Source organism: Carcharhinus amblyrhynchos, chromosome 23 (assembly GCF_965287045.1).
Source record: "Carcharhinus amblyrhynchos chromosome 23, sCarAmb.v2.hapA, whole genome shotgun sequence".
Taxonomy (NCBI): domain Eukaryota; kingdom Metazoa; phylum Chordata; class Chondrichthyes; order Carcharhiniformes; family Carcharhinidae; genus Carcharhinus; species Carcharhinus amblyrhynchos.
Genome location: NC_137346.1, coordinates 42,743,051 through 42,763,188, shown reverse-complemented (window position 1 = coordinate 42,763,188; position 20,138 = coordinate 42,743,051). Strand labels below are relative to the sequence as shown.

The following is a 20,138-nucleotide window of genomic DNA, read 5'->3' as shown; positions in this document are numbered from 1 at the left end:
CCCTCCATATCCCTCGATCCCTTTCGTCCCAAGATTTCGTCTTGAAATTGGACAAGGTTTTGGTCTCAACTACTTTCTGTGGTAGTGAATTCCACACATTCACCACCCTCTGGGTGAAGACATTTCTCCTCACCTCATTTCTAAAAGGTCTACCCCTTGTCCTCAAACTATGACCCCCTAGTTCTGGACTCTCCCATCATTGGGAACACTCTTTCTGAATCTACCCTGTTAGAATTTTGTAAGTTTCCAGGAGATCCCCTCTTCCAGTGAATAAAACCCTGACTGACTTAGTCTCTCTTCATATGACAGACCTGCCACCTCAGGAACCAGCCTGATAAAACCTTCGCTGTACTCCCTCTATAGCAAGGACAGCCTTCCTCAGATAAGGACACCAAAACCTCACACAGTACTCCAGGCGCCCCCCCCCCCCAGTGCCCTGTACAATTGCAGTAAGACGTCTCGCAACACCAGGTTAAAGTCCAACCAATTTATTTGACAGTGTTTTGCCCCAGTCCAACGCCAGCATCTCCACGTCGATTGCAGCAAAGCGTCTGACCAGCCGGAAGGCAGTGGACTTCTGACTGGCCGGCCACAGCGGGTCCCACCACAATCCCGGCTGTGTTCTCCAAACCCCGACTCCAGAGGGAGCTTGACAAACGGAACTTGGCTTCTTTCCCTTTGCCTGCGTGAAACGCAATCGCCACCGGTAACTCCTGCGTTCTATCGAGCTGGAATGCCGAAGCTCCGGTTTGGTCGACGCTAGCGGGAAGATTCCAGAAACAAGAATTAGTGTAGTCTGATTTGAATGAGAGGAAATGTTTGATGATCGCATCACCTCAATGTGCCCTTTGCCTCCTCCACAGAACTTCTGGCTGTTTCTCATTTCGAGAGCTTTGGTGGGCTTTGGTGAGGCCAGCTACTCCACCATCGCTCCCACGATCATTGCGGACATGTTTTCCAAGGACACCAGGACCTGTATGCTGTCATGTTTCTACTTTGCCATTCCACTGGGAAGGTATCGGTGCACTATTTCCGTTAACATTTGCATTTACAATGTTCTAAAGGTGCTTTAGAGATTTTATTCTCAAGATGTAGGCATCACTGGCCCCCAGATGTCCTTTCGGAGATGGTAATGGGCAATGGGCACCCATCTATCCCTTGTGTTGTAAGCAGTTGTGGAAAATCTTTACGGTGTGGGTGTCGCTGGCAAAAACCAGCTTCTGTCAGCCATCCCGAATAACTCCGGGAATCTAGTGGCTTGCTGAGGCCAAGTCAGAGGGTAGTCGAGAGTCAGCCACATTGCTACATCTCTGGAGTTACATGTAGGCCAGACCAGGTAACGATGGCAGATTTCCCTCCCTAAAGGACATGAGTGAACACAGATGGTTTTTTTTTTACAACAGTCAGTCATGGGCACCGTTACTGATGGCAAGCTTTAGATTCCAGCTTTAATTTTATTAATCAGATTTAAATTTGGCCAGCTGCCAGCGAGGGGTTAAGATTCGGCACGGTAGCACAGTGGGTTAGCACTGCTGCCTCACAGCGCCAGGGACCTGGGTTCGATTCCTGGCTTGGGCCACTGTGTGTGTGGAGTTTGCACATTCTCCTCGTGTCTGCGTGGGTTTCCTCCGGGTGCTCCGGTTTCCTCCCACAGTCCAAAGATGTGCGGGTTACATTGAAAGGCCATGTTAAAATTGCCCCTTACTGTTCAGGGATGTGTAGGTTAGAGGGATTAGTGGGTATAATATGTAGGGATATGGGGGTAGGGCCTGGATGGGATTGTGTTCGGTGCAGACTCGATGGGCTGAAGGGCCTCTTTCTGCATTGTAGGGTTCTATGATCTATCCAACCACAATGAGTGTGGCATTCACAGCACATGGGCGGCACAGTGGTTGGCACTGCTGCCTCACAGCGCCAGGGGCCTGGGTTCGATTCCCGGCTCGGGTCACTGTCTGTGTGTGGAGTTTGTACATCCTCCCCGTGTCTGAGTGGGTTTCCTCCGGGTACAAAGAACAAGAACAAAAACAGCCCGGGAAACAGGCCCTTCGGCCCAACGAACCCGCGCCGCCATCTCAACTGGGTGCTCCAGTTTCTCCTACACTCCAAAGATGAGCGGGTTAGGTGCATTAGCCATGCTGCATTGACCCTTAGTGTCCTGGGACATGTAGGTTAGAGGGATTAGCGGGGTAAATATATGGGGTTATGGGGATAGGGCCTGGATGGGATTGTTGTCGGTACAGACTCGATGGGCAGAACGGCCTCCTTCTCCACTGTAGAGGTTCTATGATTCTAAGATTCGCGCTGATTCCTGGGTGGGTTACAGAGGCAATAATGAAGCAGTTTTGGGGCCACTATCTTATTTCTAAATTTGGGAATTGGTTCGAAAATCATCCTGCCTGTTCCCCCCAAGTCAACACCTCAATTCAGAGACCCTTGTTTTGCAGAGGCCACCCCCTCCCACCTCCACTCCCCGTCCCGTCCCGCAAACAAACGTAAAACTCCTGCAAAGGACCAAAGTCCCTGAATGCCCAGTGACAGCTGCTCACTGCCTGATTACTCACTGTGATGATTATGTTACCAAGTCGGAAGGGGGAGAGGGGTGGTGCTTGGGGAGCAGGGCGGGCTGCTGGGGGAGTGAGGGTGGGTGCTGGGGGAGCAGGGGGTGGGTGTAGGGCAGAGGGGTGGCTTCTGGGGGAGTGGAGGGGTACCCGCTGGGGGAGTAGGGGTTGGGTGTTGGGGAAAGGGGAGTTCGGCGCTGGAGAAATGGGGGGGGTGGGTGGTTGCTGGGGGAATGGGGGAGGCTGTGGGGGGAGTGGGTGGGTGCGGGGTAGTAGGGGAGTAGGCACTGGGGTGTGCGCTGTGGGGGTGGGTGCTGGGAGGAGGGAGTGGGGAAATGGGTGCAGGGGAATGGGGGGGTGAGTGCTGGGGGAGTGGGGGTTGGGTGTTGGGGAAGGGGGAGTTGGGCGCCGGAGAAATGGGGGGGGGGGTGGTTGCTGGGGGAATGGGGGAGGGTGTTGGGGGAGTGGGTGGGTGCGGGGTAGTAGGGGAGCAGGCGCTGGGGAGCACGGGGGTGGGTGCTTGGGGGGGGTAGGTGCTGGGAGAGGGGGGAGTGGGGGAATGGGTGCTGGGAGAGGGGGGAGTGGGGGAATGGGTGCTGGGAGAGGGGGGAGTGGGGGAATGGGTGCTGGGAGAGGGGGGAGTGGCGGAATGGGTGCTGGGGAAGGGGGGGTGGGGGAATGGGTGCTGGGGAAGGGGGGGTGGGTGCTGGGGAATGGGGGTGGGTGCGGGGGGAGTGGGGGTGGGTGCTGGGGGGCTGGATGCTGGGAGAGCAGGGGGGTGGGGGAATGGGTGCTGTGGAACGGGAGGTGGGTGCTGGGGAACGGTGGGGTGGGTGAATGGGTGCTGGGGAACGGGGGGGTGGGTGCTGGGGAACGGTGGGGTGGGGGAATGGGTGCTGGGGAACGGGGGTGGGTGCTGGGGGAGTGGGGGTGGGCGCTGGGGAACGGTGGGGTGGGTGAATGGGTGCTGGGGAACGGGGGGGTGGGTGCTGGGGAACGGTGGGGTGGGGGAATGGGTGCTGGGGAACGGGGGTGGGTGCTGGGGGAGTGGGGGTGGGCGCTGGGGGGCTGGATGCTGGGAGAGCAGGGGGGGTGGGGGAATGGGTGCTGGGGAACGGGGGGGTGGGGGGAGAGGAAGGAGGAGGGGGGCAGTGGGCAGGAGGGGAATGGATAGGAAGGGGAGCTGGATATTGAAAACACCAACCTCCTCAGTGGCTGGAGGCAGCGCTCAGGGGAATAATCCCACTAACTCCTGTCGGGAATTCTGTGGGGTTCCAGTGATGCAGACTGAAGCTTTTGCAATAACATTGCTCTAATAGTGCTTCCTGTTCCCTTACAGTGGACTGGGCTACATTCTCGGATCGTGCGTGACACAGGCCTCTGGAGACTGGCACTGGGCACTCCGGGTAAGAGCTAAATTCTTTTTATATCCTTTCATTTGTGCAGTCTTTCATTTTGGATTATTCCAGCTCTGTGCTGTGACCTAGATTGCTGGAAAGTAGGTCGAGCTGGAGATGGGGGGGGGGTGGTTTGATTGTGGATATGGGCCTCCATTTCTACTCCCTCCATGAGGTAACCATGGAGAAACTCCTACATTGTGAGGCCCGTTTGACACAAGGTTCAGACCCACTCCCCCCAGCGTGTGAACCTCCCCAGTCTGTGTGGCCTTACCTGGCTTCAGGCAGGAAAGAAACCATCGAAAACTTGCAGCACAGAAGGAGGCCATTTGACCCATCTTGTCCATGCCAGCCCAAGGACACCCAGGTGCCCTTTCTAATCCCACCTTCCTGCACCTGGTCCACAGCCCTGCAGCTTACAACACTTAAAGTGCAGACCAGGTACTTGTTAAAAAGAGTTTAGGGGTCTCTGTCTCCACCCTCAAATGGGGTAATGAATTCCAGACACCCACCACCCTCTGTGTAAAGAATTCCTTCCTTGCAAGTGTGAGGTTATCCACTTTGGCAGAAATAATAGTAGGAGGGATTACTATTTAAAGGGTGAAAAGCTGCAGCATGCTACGGTGCAGAGGGACCTGGGCGTCCTTGTGCACAAGTCGCAAAAACCCAGACTGCAGGTGCAGCAAGCGATCAAGAAGGCGAATGGGATGCTGGCCTTTATAGCGAGGGGGATTGAATATAAAAGTAGGGAGGTCTTGCTGCAACTGTACAGGGTACTGGTGAGGCCGCAACTGGAGTACTGTGTGCAGTTTTGGTCGCCGCAATTGCGCAAGGATATTTTGGCCTTGGAGGGAGTGCAGAGGAGGTTCACTAGGCTGATACCGGAGATGAGGGGGTTGGACTATGAAGAGAGACTAAATAGACTGGGTCTGTACTCGTTGGAGTTTAGAAGGATGAGGGGGGGGGATCTTATAGGGATGTATAAGATAATGAAGGGGATGGATAGGGTAGAGGTAGAGAGATTCTTCCCGCTCAGAAAGGACAGTAGGACTAGAGGGCACAGCCTCAAGATAAGGGGGGGCAGTTTAGATCGGAGTTGAGGAGGAACTTCTTCACTCAAAGGGTGGTGAATCTCTGGAATTCTCTGCCCGTTGAAGTGGCGGAGGCTACCTCGCTGAATATATTTAAGTCACGGGTAGATAGGTTTCTGATAGACAGGGGAATTAAGGGTTATGGGGAGAAAGCGGGAAAGTGGAACTGATCCACTTCAGATCAGCCATGATCTTATTGAATGGCGGGGCAAGCTCGAGGGGCTAGATGGCCTACTCCTGCTCCTATTTCTTATGTTCCTCGTGTATCCTCCACACCTTCTTCCACATGTCTTGAGTCTGTGCCCCCGGTTCTAAAATTCTGTCTTTCCGTCCCCTGTTTGTGATCTCCACTCACCTGACGAAGGGTCAGAGGCCCGAGAGCTAGTGGCTTTTGCTACCAAATAAACCTGTTGGACTTTAACCTTGTGAGACTTCTTACTAAAATGCTCCATCCGGGGAAACAATTTTATCCCGTCCGCTCGATCTCTTCCCCTCGTAAATTCCCAGCCGGACAACCCTCAGCCTTCTTTATTCCACAGGAAAATAGCCCCAACCTCTCCTCGTAGCGTCCAGTCCCTTCCCCGGCTGAGCTGGAAATATCTGCTGTGGATCTCACTCTCTGATTGACCCCGTGCTGCAGTGGGAGAGATTTCTCCATTGAAATTGAGAAAGATTATCGTGGAAACCCTACAGAGCAGAAAGAGGCCTTTCAGCCCATCGAGTCTGCAACCGAACACAATCCCACCCAGGCCCTACCCCCATATCCCTACATATTATACCCACTAATCCCTCTAACCTACACATCCCTGGACACTAAGGGGCAATTTCTTAGCACGGCCAATCAACCTAACCCACACATCTTTGGACTGTGGGAGGAAACCCACGCAGACACAGGGAGAATGTGCAAACTACACACAGACGGTGACCTGAGCTGGGATCGATCCCAGGAGCTGTGAAGCAGCAACGCTAACCACCGCGCTACCCGATGGGAAGCAAGAATCCAACCCCTGGGAAGTACAAATCCGCCGACAGCGTGTGTTAATCCCGTGACCACCGGTTTAAGCCTGTTTCGCCTTCTGAAGCACAAGGAACAAGTTTCGATGGAAGTGCTAGTGTTTCATTCAAGCCAGGCTGTGTGTCTCTGTCACAGCCCGAAGGCCGCTGTGTGATCTCCCGTAGGCTGTGCCGCAAATTCCCGTGCGTCACGGGTCCCAGAGTCGGAGGGTTGTGGGGGGTGGGGATGAGGCCCAGTGTGTTCTCCTCTTCACTCCATTCCTTTCAGCTGCTCCCTCCGTCTAAACTGATTTTTTTTTTCTCCTGTAACCGCATCCAGGTGACTCCGGCCATGGGCTTCACAGCAGGGACCCTCATCATCTTACTGGTGCCCGAACCAAAGAGGGGGGCAGCGGAACAGCACACGGTGCAGCTGCGAGCCAGCACCTCCTGGAGCAAGGATATGAAGGCCGTGGTTAAGATGTAAGGCACCCTGCGTGTTCGCCTGAGAATTGGATGTCCCGAGCTGAATTCAGCGGGTGGGTGGGACCACGGGAGGGATGGGAGGGAGGGATCCGTGTGGAATAGCTCCAAGAGCCTCTTCCTCTGGATTGCAGGCCCGGATCCACAACTGGGACCAGCGTTCTTCTTTCCCCTTTTTCTTACAGCCTCCCTAACGTGCCAGCCTCGCTGGCTTCCAGAACATTCCCTGGCCCCCTGTGTAAATTGTATTGCCATTCGCAGTGTAGGCAGGCTGTTCGACCATGTGGGGCATCATATCAGACGCTGATTGTGTGCGACTCAGTAGAGGTGGTGCTGAGGGAGTGCCGCACTGTCAGAGGGTCAGCGCTGAGGGAGTGCCGCACTGTCAGAGGGTCAGCGCTGAGGGAGTGCCGCACTGTCAGAGGGTCAGCGCTGAGGGAGTGCCGCACTGTCAGAGGGTCAGCGCTGAGGGAGTGCCGCACTGTCAGAGGGTCAGCGCTGAGGGAGTGCCGCACTGTCAGAGGGTCATCTTTAAGTTTTGATGTATTTGCCCCTAGCTGGACATTTTCCACTATTTGTGTCCCACCCAACATGATTAGAGCATGGATTTCTGTTTGTGGGAGCTTGCTGTGCACAGAATTCCCAACAATTGTAAAAGTGCTTTGGGACATTCTGAGGTTGCAAAGGTGCTTCCTAAATGCAAGTGTGTTCCTGATTTGGATTCATTCCTACAAATGGAAATGTGTCTCCGCCACAGGTTACTGTTTCACTTCTAACGTTCCCCTGTTCTTTCCCTCAACAGCCCAAGCTTCGTGTTCTCCACCCTGGCCTCAGCCTCCGTGTCCTTTGCCACTGGTGTCCTGGGGATGTGGATTCCACTTTACCTGTTCCGTGCGGAGGTCGTACAGAAGAACATTGAACCCTGCACCGTGGAACCGTGCAGTGGCAGAGACAGGTAGGGTTATATCATTGATGGGGGGGGCCACTCACCCAGTGATTCCCTGGGCAGGGCTGAAGGTCTGATCCCACACTGCCAGCCTCACCGTAGACTCCCGACAGTGCCTCCAGAGGCTATTTGGCTCATCCAGTCTGCACCGCCCCTCCAAAAGAGCGTCCCTTCCACTCTAACCCTGTGCATTTACTATCGCCAATCCATCTAACCTACACATCTTTGGACTGTAGCAGGAAATCGGAGCACCCGGAGGAAACTCACGCAGAAATGTGCAAACTCCACACAGACAGTAACTCAAGGCCAGAATCAAAATGGAGTTGAGCATATATCGTTATCCTCCCCAAATTCACCAATGGTTAGTTAGGAAGCGTGGGACCCTAGTTGGATCCTATGTAAATCCCTCATTGAAATTCTATCCTGAATGGGAGATTCTGTGTCATTTCTACAACTTTTGGTAAGATCTTATTTATCTCTTGGTCGCCCAGTTTCCTTGGGCGCAGGGGCACAAAGTTGAGGTGAACGGAGACAGTCATTCGCTTCTCCTGTTCCGACGAGATTCAGTTTGAAGAAGCCACTTTTTGATGATCTTCGATGGAGGTGGGCGACTGGTGTTGCGCGTGGGATAACCATTTCTCAACCTCTTTGCAGTTTGATATTTGGAGCCATCACTTGTGTCACGGGCTTCCTGGGACTGATCGTGGGCGTGGCAGCCACGAGGTGGTATCGCACGAAGAGCTCGCGGGCTGATCCGCTGGTGTGCGCGTTTGGAATGCTCAGCTCCTCCATCTTTATCAGCCTGATCTTCGTCTTCGCCCGTTTCAACATCGTGGGCGCCTACGTGAGTATAAGTCCTGTCTGTCAAAGCCCTGGGGCTGTTCCTTGAGCTTGCTTTGGGCAAGTGATTCTACAGAAGTCTCCTGGAATGGAGGGTTGGGATTGTGGTCGGTGCAGACTCGATGGGCTGAATGGCCTCCTTCTGCACTGTAGGAATTCTATGATTCTATAATAATTCTGGGGCGGCACGGTAGCACAGTGGGTTAGCACTGCTGCTTCACAGCTCCAGGGTCCTGGGTTTGATTCCCGGCTCGGGTCACTGTCTGTGTCGAGTTTGCACATTCTCCTCGTGTCTGCGTGGGTTTCCTCCGGGTGCTCCGGTTTCCTCCCACAGTCCAAAGATGTGCGGGTTAGGTTGATTGGCCGTGCTAAGAAATTGCCCCTTAGTGTCCAGGGATGTGTAGGTTAGAGGGATTAGTGGGTATAATATGTAGGGATATGGGGGTAGGACCTGGGTGGGATTGTGTTCGGTGCAGACCCAATGGGCTGAAGGGCCTCTTTTGGCACTGTAGGGTTCTATGATAATGACCAGATACAGCAAGGATGTCCCTCAACTCATGGACAACAAATTTAACATTTATTTATTGGTGTCAAAAGTAGGCTTGCATTAACAATGCAATGAAGTTACTGTGAAAATCCCCTTGGGTGGCACTGTTGCCTCACAGCGCCAGGGACCTGGATTCAATTCTGGTCTTGGGTGGACTGTCTGTGTGGGATTTGCATGTTCTCCCCATGTCTGCGTGGGTTCCCTTTGAGTACTCTGGTTTCCTCGCACAGCCCAAAAATGTGGGTTAGGTGGATTGGCCATGCTAAATTAATCCTGGTGTCCTGGTTAGGTTCGAGGGATTAGTGTGGTAAATATGCAGGGTTATGGGGGTCGGGCAGGTGGGGTGCAGGCTTAATAGACCAAATGGCCTCCCTCTGCACTGTAGGGATTTGATGAGGATTCTATGGATAAATGCCAGCCTTCCCAGGAATGCCCACCTCATCGGATAGAATAAAAAAGCAAATAATTAACTTGCATTGATATAGCACCTTTCACATACATCAGGCTCTCCAAATGTGCTTTATAGCCAATTTACGCACAGCAAGACCTTACAGCTTTGAAATATCGGCCTGGATGCCAGGGGAATCTCCCCTGCTCTTCCTCGAAATAATGTCACAAAGAGTGTGGACTGGCCATGCTAAATTGTCCCTTAGTGTCAGGGGTGACTAGCTCAGGGTACATGGGTTAGGGCCTGGGTGGGATTGTGGGTCAGTGCCGAGCCAATGGGCCGAATGGCCCCCTTCTGCACAGTAGGATTCTATGAGTTTTTACCAGAAGAAAAATGGCGCCTGTGACAGTGTGGCACTCCCGTAGCGCCAGCCTAGACCTCTGCCCTCGAGTCCCTGGGGTGGGATTTGAACTCACAACCTTCTGACTGGGAGGTGGGAGTGAACTGAGCCACGGCTGACCTCGTTCTCTGTCGCACAATTTGTAATCCCACCCCCCCCAAAGTTTCACTCAGGGCTGTGATCAGCGGTTCCTCGGATATCTCTCCCTCCTGCAGTCACACAGTAAGAAAATATTCTCAGAGGTTTAATTCTACCGTGACTCCCTTTTATCTCATCTTTCACCTCGACTGCTTTTTAATCTTGCTGTACGGGAGTTGGCGGTGCGGGGGGAGGGGGTGGGGGGTCTCCTCGGGTTAACTTAAATCGCAAACAGAGCTGAGGAACCGAAACACTTCAGGTTCGTACACTATAACCTGTGTCTGAAAGCTGCAATCCTGGTTTATTCTCAGACTCAGTTGAAGCTGGAGTTGAGCCATCCCCATGCCCATAGGCCGTGTCGGCCTGCACCCCCCCCCCCCCCCCCCCACCACCGTGACTGTACAATTATTATATTTCCAGCCACTCAATCAAAGCACGGCGTGTTTTAATAATCAGATAGACGGAATTCTCTGCTCGGTCTCGATGCCAGTCACATTCTGCCGAGGTCTCGTTGCGTCCGTCCGTTACGCGGAAAGTGCTGCCTTTCCCTTTACTAGCTTCACCTCAGGCCTGTTTCCCGTCTAATATGATGGGATGCATTTAATCTATTAATTGCAAGCCACTACCCTGGATAATGTGTCCCGCACGGAATTAGTTTTAACTGGAATAACCTCAGCGATTGCCGATGGGAAATCTGTCCAAAGATAGGCCTGGTCCATTGCAGGTAAGGCCCGGTCCATTACGGATAAGGCCCGGTCCATTACAGGTAAGGTCCAGCCCATTACGGGTAAGGCCTGGTCCAGTACAGGTACGGCCCAGCCCATTATGGGTAAGGCTCAGTCCATTACAAGTAAGGTCCAGCCCATTACAGGTAAGGCCTGGTCCATTACGGATAAGGCCCAGCCCATTATGGGTAAGGCCTGGTCCATTACAGGCAAAGCCCAGTCCATTACAGGCAAAGCCCAGCCCATCACGGGCGAGGCCCAACACATCATTGTTCAGGCTCGGTCCATTACGGGTGAGGCCTAACCCATTACAGGTAAGGCCCAGCTCATTACGGGTGAGACCTGGTCCATTACGGGTAAGGCCCAGCCCACAATGTCACGATTCTATTATGGGTACGGCAGTGTGACAGGGCCCTGGATCCAGCCCAGCCAGCACTGGGAATCGAACCCCATTCTGTTGGCACCAAACCGATCCGCGCTGACCATCCAACCAACAGAACTGACCGAGATCTCCGAGTGGCTGTGACACTTTTCCAGATAGTGATGGGAGAGGCTGCAACGTTCTGACCAGGAATCTCTCGGACCCTCACCGCCTGCCGTTGGTGTGTGACTCGAACCCGAAGATAACGGCCCAGAGGCAGGGATGTTACCCCCACTGCGCCACAGGATCATTAGTGCCTAGCTTTTCATTCTGGATTTACTTCATGCAATTTAAACCCCTCAGCAGCCATGGCGGGGATTGAACTCCCTTCACGAGTTGGTTAGTCTGAGCTTCCGATTGCTAGTCTGGTAATGTAACCGTTAGACTGCTCTGAGTGTTCACTGGCGATTTGGTGCATTGAGCAGGTGCTGTGGAAATGGAAGATCTAGTTTTCATTTGGGGTCAGTGCACGGTTTTGGAGTTTTATATCCAGCCCGGTGGAGTAATCAGCTTCAAGCAGCCAGGGGGACAACCATCGGGGAATTAATAGCTTAAATCACAGCCAGTGCCAGATTGCCCCTCCACTCCCACTTCCCTGCGCTACTTTACAGTTCCCTGTTTCTGCCTGAAATGTCCCGTCCTGACCTCTGCAGAAATGCAGAGTGTACCTTCAGTCCCACTGCTCCCTCTTGGCTCTAAGCCATCGGGGAAGGCGAGATAAGCCACCTCCCCTTTCTGCTCCTGCGTTGCGGTTATGTGTGAACTGACACTTTTTGAGAAACCGAGCCGTGTTAGTGTGTGGACGCCTGAGTGAGTGGGTGAAAGTGTAGGTGGGTGAGAGACTAGGGTAAGTGGGTAACGGGGTAGGGTGCCAGGCGTGTAAGGAGGCAAGTGAGTAAGGTGGTCGGGACGGGGGTCAGGGATATGTCGAGGGCCGCTGAGGTTGGCTAGGAGATTAGTCGGAGTGGGTGCTAATGGTGGAGAGGGGGTGTCAGTGGAGGAGTGGAAGGGATCTGTTGTTTTAGTCGACTGGTTTTAACCTGTTTAACACTTCCTGCATAACAATCCTAGAATCATAGAACCCTACAGTGCCGAAAGAGGCCCTTCGGCCCATCGAGTCTGCACCAAACACAATCCCACCCAGGCCCTACCCCCATATCCCTACATATTATACCCACTAATCCCTCTAACCTACATATCCCTGGACACTAAGGGGCAATTTCTTAGCACGGCCAATCAACCTAACCCGCACATCTTTGGACTGTGGGAGGAAACCGGAGCACCCGGAGGAAACCCACGCAGACATGAGGAGAATGTGCAAACTCGACACAGACAGTGACCCGAGCCGGGAATCGAACCCAGGACCCTGGAGCTGTGAAGCAGTAGTGCCAACTACTGTGCCACCCAGTTAAATCCAGTTAAATAAGTTGGAACAGACAGAAGTCCCAGACTCTAACTCAGATCCAGAAACTTTTTTTTGGAGGGTCGTGGGAAGTAAGGAACTTTCCCACTGGAAATTCAAACTCTCTGGGCAATTCCCATGGAGTCAGTGCATTGGAACGTCCCCGGGGAGGGGAGGCGTTTGGGGTGATGGAGGTGTGGGGGAATGTTAAAATGTTAAAAAGCCCCTGTTTAAATCTTGCAGTCACGGTAGCACAGTGGTTAGCGCTGCTGCCTCACAGTACCAGGGACCCGAGTCCGATTCCCGGCTCGGGTCACTGTCTGTGTGGAGTTTGCACATTCTCCCCGTGTCTGCGTGGGTTTCCTCCGGGTGCTCCGGTTTCCTCCCACGGTCCAAAAATACGTGGGTTAAGAGGCTTGATGATGCAGAGGGTGATGGGAATAGAGCAGAGGATGTGGCTTGGGCGAGATATTCTGTTGGAGAATCAATGCAGACTTGATGAGTCAAACGGTCTCTCCTGCCCTGTCGAGATTCTGTGAGCTCTGCAAATTATTTCTAGACTGAGTATAACGGCCTAAAGATTTCATTTTGGGTTTGGTTTCTACTTAGAGCTTTGTCATTGTAAATCTACCTCTCTTTTAAACAATCATAATGGAATTGTAAATAAGAGCCACCTCAAGATAAGTTGGCTTCTGGACTCAATGGAAATAACCCCTCCATTCCCAGCCTGGAGATAGGGACATGGAATATTGCCTGCACTGTTAGACACCTGAGAAGCAATCCAGACACGCAAGAAGAAATTTCATCCTGAAATAAGACAGCTTAATGGGAGTAACCTGCGGCAACTCAGATATTCTCATTTCATCTCAAACATGAACACAGACACAGCTGGTGACAAGTCGAACCGTCCCCTCCAGCACCAGGGTCACGTGTGCACACACAACTGGGTCAAACATTTCCCTTGGGGCACTTACATAATCTGATTGGCTGTATTGATGCAATGATCCTGCCCCCACCCCCCCCAACATGCAGTCAAATTTTCCTTTCCCTCCAAACCCCCTTCCCCCAACAATCTTTTTATAACCAGTCATTGTAGAGAAAGGGCACATGTTCCCTCTGCCAACACCGGGACAGTGCTATATATTTAAACGGGAGCATGATTGCTTCAAGACTAGCTTATATTACTTGATCTGGAGGTCTTGAGGCTTCTTTCTGCCTTATTTTCATTTTTTGTTCTGTGCAGAGAACCTCCCTTTTAATAAACCCCTTGTGTGTTACTTCGAATCTACACGAGCAAACCACAGCCGGAATTTTCCGATGTCATACCTCCGCCCCCTCGCTGCCGGCGAGATTGGAGAATTTGGTGCTTAGCCAGATCTCCATCCACAGCAGCAGGGCCCCCCGCCTTGGATGAGATCGGAGAATCCAGCCCACAGCTTTTCCTTTTTGTTTAAAACCCACAGCCCTAACCTAGTTAGGACAACTCAGAATGCTGTGGATTCATGGCCATCCCTCGAGTGCGCACATTTAGGCTGGCAACACCGCACAGTGTTGAAGCGATTCTGCACTGTTGGGTGATAAGTGGTTGGTGAAGCTGAAACCAAGACTCAGAGCTTCCCTTTAATTGAGAAATTATTGAACAAAGAACAATACAGCGCAGGAACAGCCTCTCCGGCCCTTCGAGCCTGCGCCGATTGTGATGCTTGCCTAAGTTAAAAGTATATACACGTAAGGAGTCTATATCCTTCCATTCTCACCCTTTCGTGCATTTGTCTCGATGCTCCTTAAATTCTGCTTTCGGACCTGCTCTCGCCGTCTCCCTGTTCCAGACATTCACCACTCTCTGTTAAAGACTTGCCTTGCACATCGCCACCAAACTTTTCCCCCCACGCACCTTAAACCTATGTCCCCTAGCACTTGACTTTTCCACCCTAGGAAAGAGCATTCACCCTCTCCCCTCACACAACCCAGTGTCCCACGCATCCCCTATTTATGAATTAAACAAATGATCATTAAATAAATTAATCAAAATCCCCTGTCAATCAGTACCCATCACTTGTTCCTCTTAACCTCAACAGTGTAATTGACGCTAACAAACCTTGACAATGATGGTAACAAACTGTAACGATGTAATTAACGAGATATTAACACTGGAGGCACCTTTTTCAGATAAGGGGTAAAGACTTCATCTGGCAGCAAGCAATAAAAGAATTAACTTCAGAAAGTAAATCGAAGAGAAGGGTTTAATAAAGAAACTTCATTACACCAATTCTTGGCCACACCTTTGCCCATACAAGTTCCCAACATTCCCCATCTGCTTTCTACTTATGCTGGGTCAACTGACCCTCACTGCGTGTTACCATTGGTTGCATTATAACATATAACATAACCAATGGTAACATTGCAATAACAAAAGTGAGGCCCCCTCCCCGCTTCCCAGGTATCCCGGTGTCACGGAACAGATACACTGCGTTGAAGAAAAACAGAAGTTTCCCTGTTGTTGTGGTCATTACTTATCCTTAAACCGTCAGCATAAGAAATAGGAGCAGGAGTAAGCCATCTAGCCCTTCGAGCCTGCCCCGCCATTCAATAAGATCATGGCTGATCTGAAGTGGATCAGTCCCACTTTCCCGCTTTCTCCCCATAACCCTTAATTCCCTTGTCTATCAGGAATCTATCTACCCGCGTCTTAAATATATTTAGCGAGGTAGCCTCCACCACTTCAACGGGCAGAGAATTCCAGAGATTCACCACCCTTTGAGTGAAGAAGTTCCTCCTCAACTCCGATCTAAACTGGCCCCCCCTTATCTTGAGGCTGTGCCCTCTAGTCACTAACGCAAATGATCTGGTCACTGCCACGTCGCTGTTTGTGGGGACCTGCTGTGCAAAAATGAACTGCTGCAGTATTAGAATGGCAGTAGAATTAACAGTGACGTAATGGTTGGCACCGCTGCCTCACTGTGCCAGGGGCATGGGTTCAATTCCTGGCTCGGGTCACTGTCTGTGCGGAGTTTGCACATTCTCCCTGTGTCTGTGTGGGTTTCTTCCGGGTGCCCCGTTTTTCTCCCACAGTCCAAAGATGTGCGGGTTAGGTGGATTGGCCATGCTAAATTGACCCTTAGTGTCATAGAACATAGAGCATTACAGCGCAGTACAGGCCCTTTGGCCCTCAATGTTGCCCTAACCTGTGAAACCAATCTAACCTATACTATTCCAATATCATCCATATGTTTATCCATTGACCATTTAAATGTTGGCGAGTCCAGTACTGTTGCAGGCAGGGCGCTCCACGCCCTTAGTACAGGGTAAGTGTGTGGGGTTACGGGAATAGGGCCTGGGTGGGATTGTGGTCAGTACAGACCTGATGGGCCACATGGCCTCCTTCTGTACTGTAGGGATCCAATGAATATTTAATTGGCTATGAAGCACATGGAACATCCATAGTTCTACACGAAAAGCTCTTTCGCACATATATGTGTTTCTGCTTCCTTGTTCTGTTGCTCTTGGAACCCTAATGTTGTCAGTTACCAACATGTTCTCTCTTGTCAACCTGTCTGCCCTCCCCACCCACCCAGTGACCTGCCCGGTGTTCCCTGCATTCTCCGTCCTTGTTCCTGAAAGCACGTAATGCCAAAGGGTCATTAAGCTCTCGAAACTTTGCTGAGATGAAATGATTCGCCCTGAGATTTATGTGGGCTGTTTTCATTAACCTGCCAAAGTGACGTTACAAAAACAGGCGTGGGTGCAGCCGGTCACTGTGTGACTGGAAATGCTTCTAGTCACACTTAGCTGCTTCCAGCTAAGCCACATTTCCATTTCCCAGGTCTGCTGCCTTTGAGGTTCCTGGCCGATTGTATTTAGAACATAGAACACTACAGCACAAACAGGCCCTTCGGCCCACAAGTTGCGCCGATCATATCCCTACCTACCGGGCCTATCTATAACCCTCAATCCCATTGAAACCCATGTACTCATCCAGAAGTCTCCTAAAAGACCCCAGCGAGTTCGCCTCCACCACCACTGACAGCAGCTGATTCCACTCTCACCGCCCTCTGAGTGCAAAACTTACCCCTGACATCTCCTCTATACCTGCTCCCCAGCACCTTAAACCTGTGTCCTCTCGTCGCGACCATTTCAGCCCTGGGAAATAGCCTCCGAGAATCCACCCTATCTATTCCTCTCAACATTTTATAAACCTCTATCAGGTCACCTCTCAACCTTCGTCTCTCCAGGGAGAAGAGTCCCAGCTCCCTCAACCTATCCTCATAAGGCATGCCTCCCAATCCAGGCAACATCCTTGTAAATCTCCTCTGCACCCTCTCAATAGCTTCCACATCCTTCCTGTAGTGAGGCGACCAGAACTGCGCACAGTACTCCAAGTGGGGTCTGACAAGGGTCCTATAAAGTTGCAGCATTACCTCCCGACTCCTAAACTCAATCCCTCGATTAATGAGGGCCAGTACACCATACGCCTTCTTGACCACATCCTCCACCTGCGAGGCCGATTTAAGAGTCCTGTGGACCCGGACCCTGAGATCCTTCTGCTCCTCAACACTGCTAAGACTCCTACCCTTGATATTGTACTCCCTCATTTGATGATCCAACTTGAGTTTGGTCCCTTTAACCACGGAGAACTGACCAGGCCAGTTTGATTTAACCTTATCTTGTTTGTCTGGCCTGGTTTCAAAACCCAAGAGTTGGAGATATCAAGCAGTGTGTCCTGACCTTCTCCGCCGCCCTCGACTCATTGGAAGGTGGCAGGAGACAAGCCTGGATTTTCCCGAGCTGGAAATGGGGAGCTTTTGAAGAATTTGCTCCGACTTTGGATAGTAAATAACCACCGTCGATGTAAAGATTGGGAGCTGTGCCCGACAGATCCCAGACAGTGGAGAATTGTGTGAGGCCGAGAGCCTTTTTCGTCATCGAATGAAGCAGTAGCCAAGATAAACATAAACTTAAGTAAAATACTTATGGATACTAACATTGGATCAAATTTCAGAACAATCTACAGCACCCAACTGGTCCACCTCAGTCTTTATGTTGCACAAGAGCCTCCTCCCATTCTCACCGCGCTCTCTACAAAGACATTCCTTCTCCATTCAATACAGTAGTGCTGGTTCTTTCTATTTATATCCCTTTGGGTTGGACTCCCGTCAGTTAATGGGAACTGTTCCTCCAAATTCATCCCATCGAAACTCTTCATGATCTTAAGAGGCTGCAATCGAATTTCCCCTTCTGCCTCATCTTCCCTCGAGAACCCACTCACCCTTCCTCTCGAACCGGGTAAACCCTTCAGTTGAAATTCGGAGGTTTTAAGACTAGGTGCCCCACGCTCCCTAATTTTAACTCCTTCCGTGCCATTCTAGCTAATGCAACATATCGTAGCTTTGGGGGTGGCACAGTGGTTAGCACTGCTGCCTCACAGTGCCAGCGCCCTTGTTTGAATCACCGTCTGTGTGGAGTCTGCGCGCTTTGCCCCATGTCTGCATGAGTTTCCCCCGGGTGCTCCGGTTTCCTCCCACAGTCTGAAAGACGCGCTGGTTAGGTGCATTGGCCATGCTAAATTCTCCCTCGGTGTACCCGAACAGGCACCAGACTGTAACAACTAGGGTATTTTCACATTGTATTGTTAATGTAAGCCTACTGTGACACTAATAAGTAAAAAAAACCTGAAGTGAAAGGAACAAAGGATTCTACCCTCAGTCTGAGCGTTGCCCAACTGCCTGAACCTGTGACTTAATGTCTGAGTAATGACTGATATTGGGTGTTGTAGCGTAAGGGATTTCCCAATTAGACTTGGGTTCCTGGAGTGGAGTTTCTATTACATTCAGTTCCATCAAGATCATTCTTTACTCATTCCTGGAAGGTGGGCCAACATTTATTGCCCATCCCTGAGGACATTTAAGAGTCAACCACAATGCGATGGATCTAGACTCACATGTAGGCCAGACCAGGTAAGGATGGCAAATTTCCTTCCCTAAAGAACATTAATGAACCAGATGGGTTTTTACAATACTCAACAATGGTCATCATCAGACTTTTCATTCCAGATTTTTATTGAACTCAAATTTTGCCATCTGCTGAAGAGTGTTTCGCACCCCCAGAGCATTACCCTACGTCTAGCCCAGTGATTATGATCATATCATATCATCTCTCATTCTTCTGAACTCCAAGGAGTACAGACTCATCCTGTTTATCTTTCCTCATAAGGCAGTATCTGCACGTAAGCAGGATAAACCTCCTCTGTACTGCCTACCACGGAGAATAGAAACTTCCTAAAAACCCAACTGACTGTACATAATGTGGCCTCACTAGTACCTTGTATATTTGCAGCAACACCTTTTTGACTGTTATACTCCAGCCCCCTAAAAACCAGCACTCCATTTGCCTTCCCTGTTATCTTCATAGAATCCCTGCAGTGCAGAAGGAGGCCATTCAGTCCATTGAGTCTGCGCTGCCCACAATCTCACCCATAGTCCCATAACCCTGTGCATTTACCCTACGCATCTCCCTGACACTAAGGGGCAATATAACACGGCCGATCCACCTAACTTACACATCTTTGGAGTGTGGGAGGAAAATTGGGAGTACCCGAAGGAAACCCACACAGACATGGGGGGAACATGCAAACTCTGCACAGACAAGCTGGGAATCGAACCCAGGGTCGGTGTGAGGCAGCAGTGCTGTGCCACGTACGCTAGCTTTCTGGACAAGGTGAAGATAAAGAGTTTCATCGTTTTTATACAGCGTCTACGTTCTAACCTGCATCTTTCTCTCTTTGCACAGATGTGTATATTTATCGGGGAGACGCTCCTGTTTTTGAACTGGGCCATCACTGCAGATATCCTGATGGTAGGTGCGAGTTTCACTCCTTTCTCCCCTCGCACAGGTAATGAATTTCTCGAACACTCCCTCGGAGGGGTTGGTGGGGGGGGAGCCCTTATCATTTCTATTTGTGAATGAATTGATAGCAGGGTGGGGTGTGCGCAACACACTCTCTGCCCCAATCCTGTGGATTCACGTGGAGCGTTCTGGAGATTGCACAGGGTAGATGGAGCTTGGCTTGAGTTATTATCTGAGGCTATGATAGTTTGCCAGTTAGGTTACTGGACAAATAACCCAGCGCAGGAGAGTTCAAAACCTGCAGTGACAGTTTCAGAATCTGCCCTTTTGGAGAGTCGGTGCAGACCCGATGGGCTGAATGGCCTCCTCCTGATAGTATGGTACGGTAAATGTGGTATATAAATAACACCAGTACCGCTATGGGCGGGATGGTGGCACAGTGGTTAGCACTGCTGCCTCACAGCGCCAGGGACCCGGGTTCAATTCCAGCCTCAGGTCACTGTCTGTGTGGGGTTTGCACATTCTCCCCGTGACTGCGTGGGTTTCCTCCGGGTGCTCCGGTTTCCTCCTACAGTCCAAAGATGTGCAGGTTAGGTTGATTGGCCGTGCTCAAATTGACCCTAGTGTCAGGGGATTGGCAGGGTGAATGTGTGGGATTATGGGAATAGGGCCTGGGTGGGATTGTGGTTGGTGGGCCGAATGGCCTTCTGCACTGTAAGGATTCTGTTCTCTGATAAATGTAAGTTTGAAGAAACCTTCAAGGAAATGCCTCGGTCTAATAACTCTCTCTGTTCATTCCCAGTATGTTGTTATTCCGACCCGTCGCTCCACAGCTGTGGCCTTGCAGAGTTTCACTTCTCACTTGCTTGGAGATGCGGGCAGCCCCTATCTAATTGGCGTTGTAAGTACAATTTGGATTTGACGTTTACTTAGCACCCGTGGCTGTGCATAGTCTGGTGGCACAGA

The 20,138-nt window shown here is 51.3% G+C and overlaps 1 protein-coding gene across 1 annotated transcript in view; it reads left to right on the top strand.

The window, feature by feature from the left end:
- The window catches only part of LOC145357234 (sphingosine-1-phosphate transporter SPNS2-like), a 115,782-nt gene that overhangs the window by 73,738 nt on the left and 21,906 nt on the right, over positions 1 to 20,138 (top strand). The window contains exons 4-10 of the mRNA XM_080210397.1: positions 864 to 1,015; positions 3,898 to 3,964; positions 6,380 to 6,522; positions 7,325 to 7,477; positions 8,123 to 8,312; positions 19,116 to 19,181; positions 19,975 to 20,073. Coding sequence (XP_080066523.1) covers positions 864 to 1,015; positions 3,898 to 3,964; positions 6,380 to 6,522; positions 7,325 to 7,477; positions 8,123 to 8,312; positions 19,116 to 19,181; positions 19,975 to 20,073 — 870 coding nt within the window. The remainder of the gene's footprint in view (positions 1 to 863; positions 1,016 to 3,897; positions 3,965 to 6,379; positions 6,523 to 7,324; positions 7,478 to 8,122; positions 8,313 to 19,115; positions 19,182 to 19,974; positions 20,074 to 20,138) is intronic.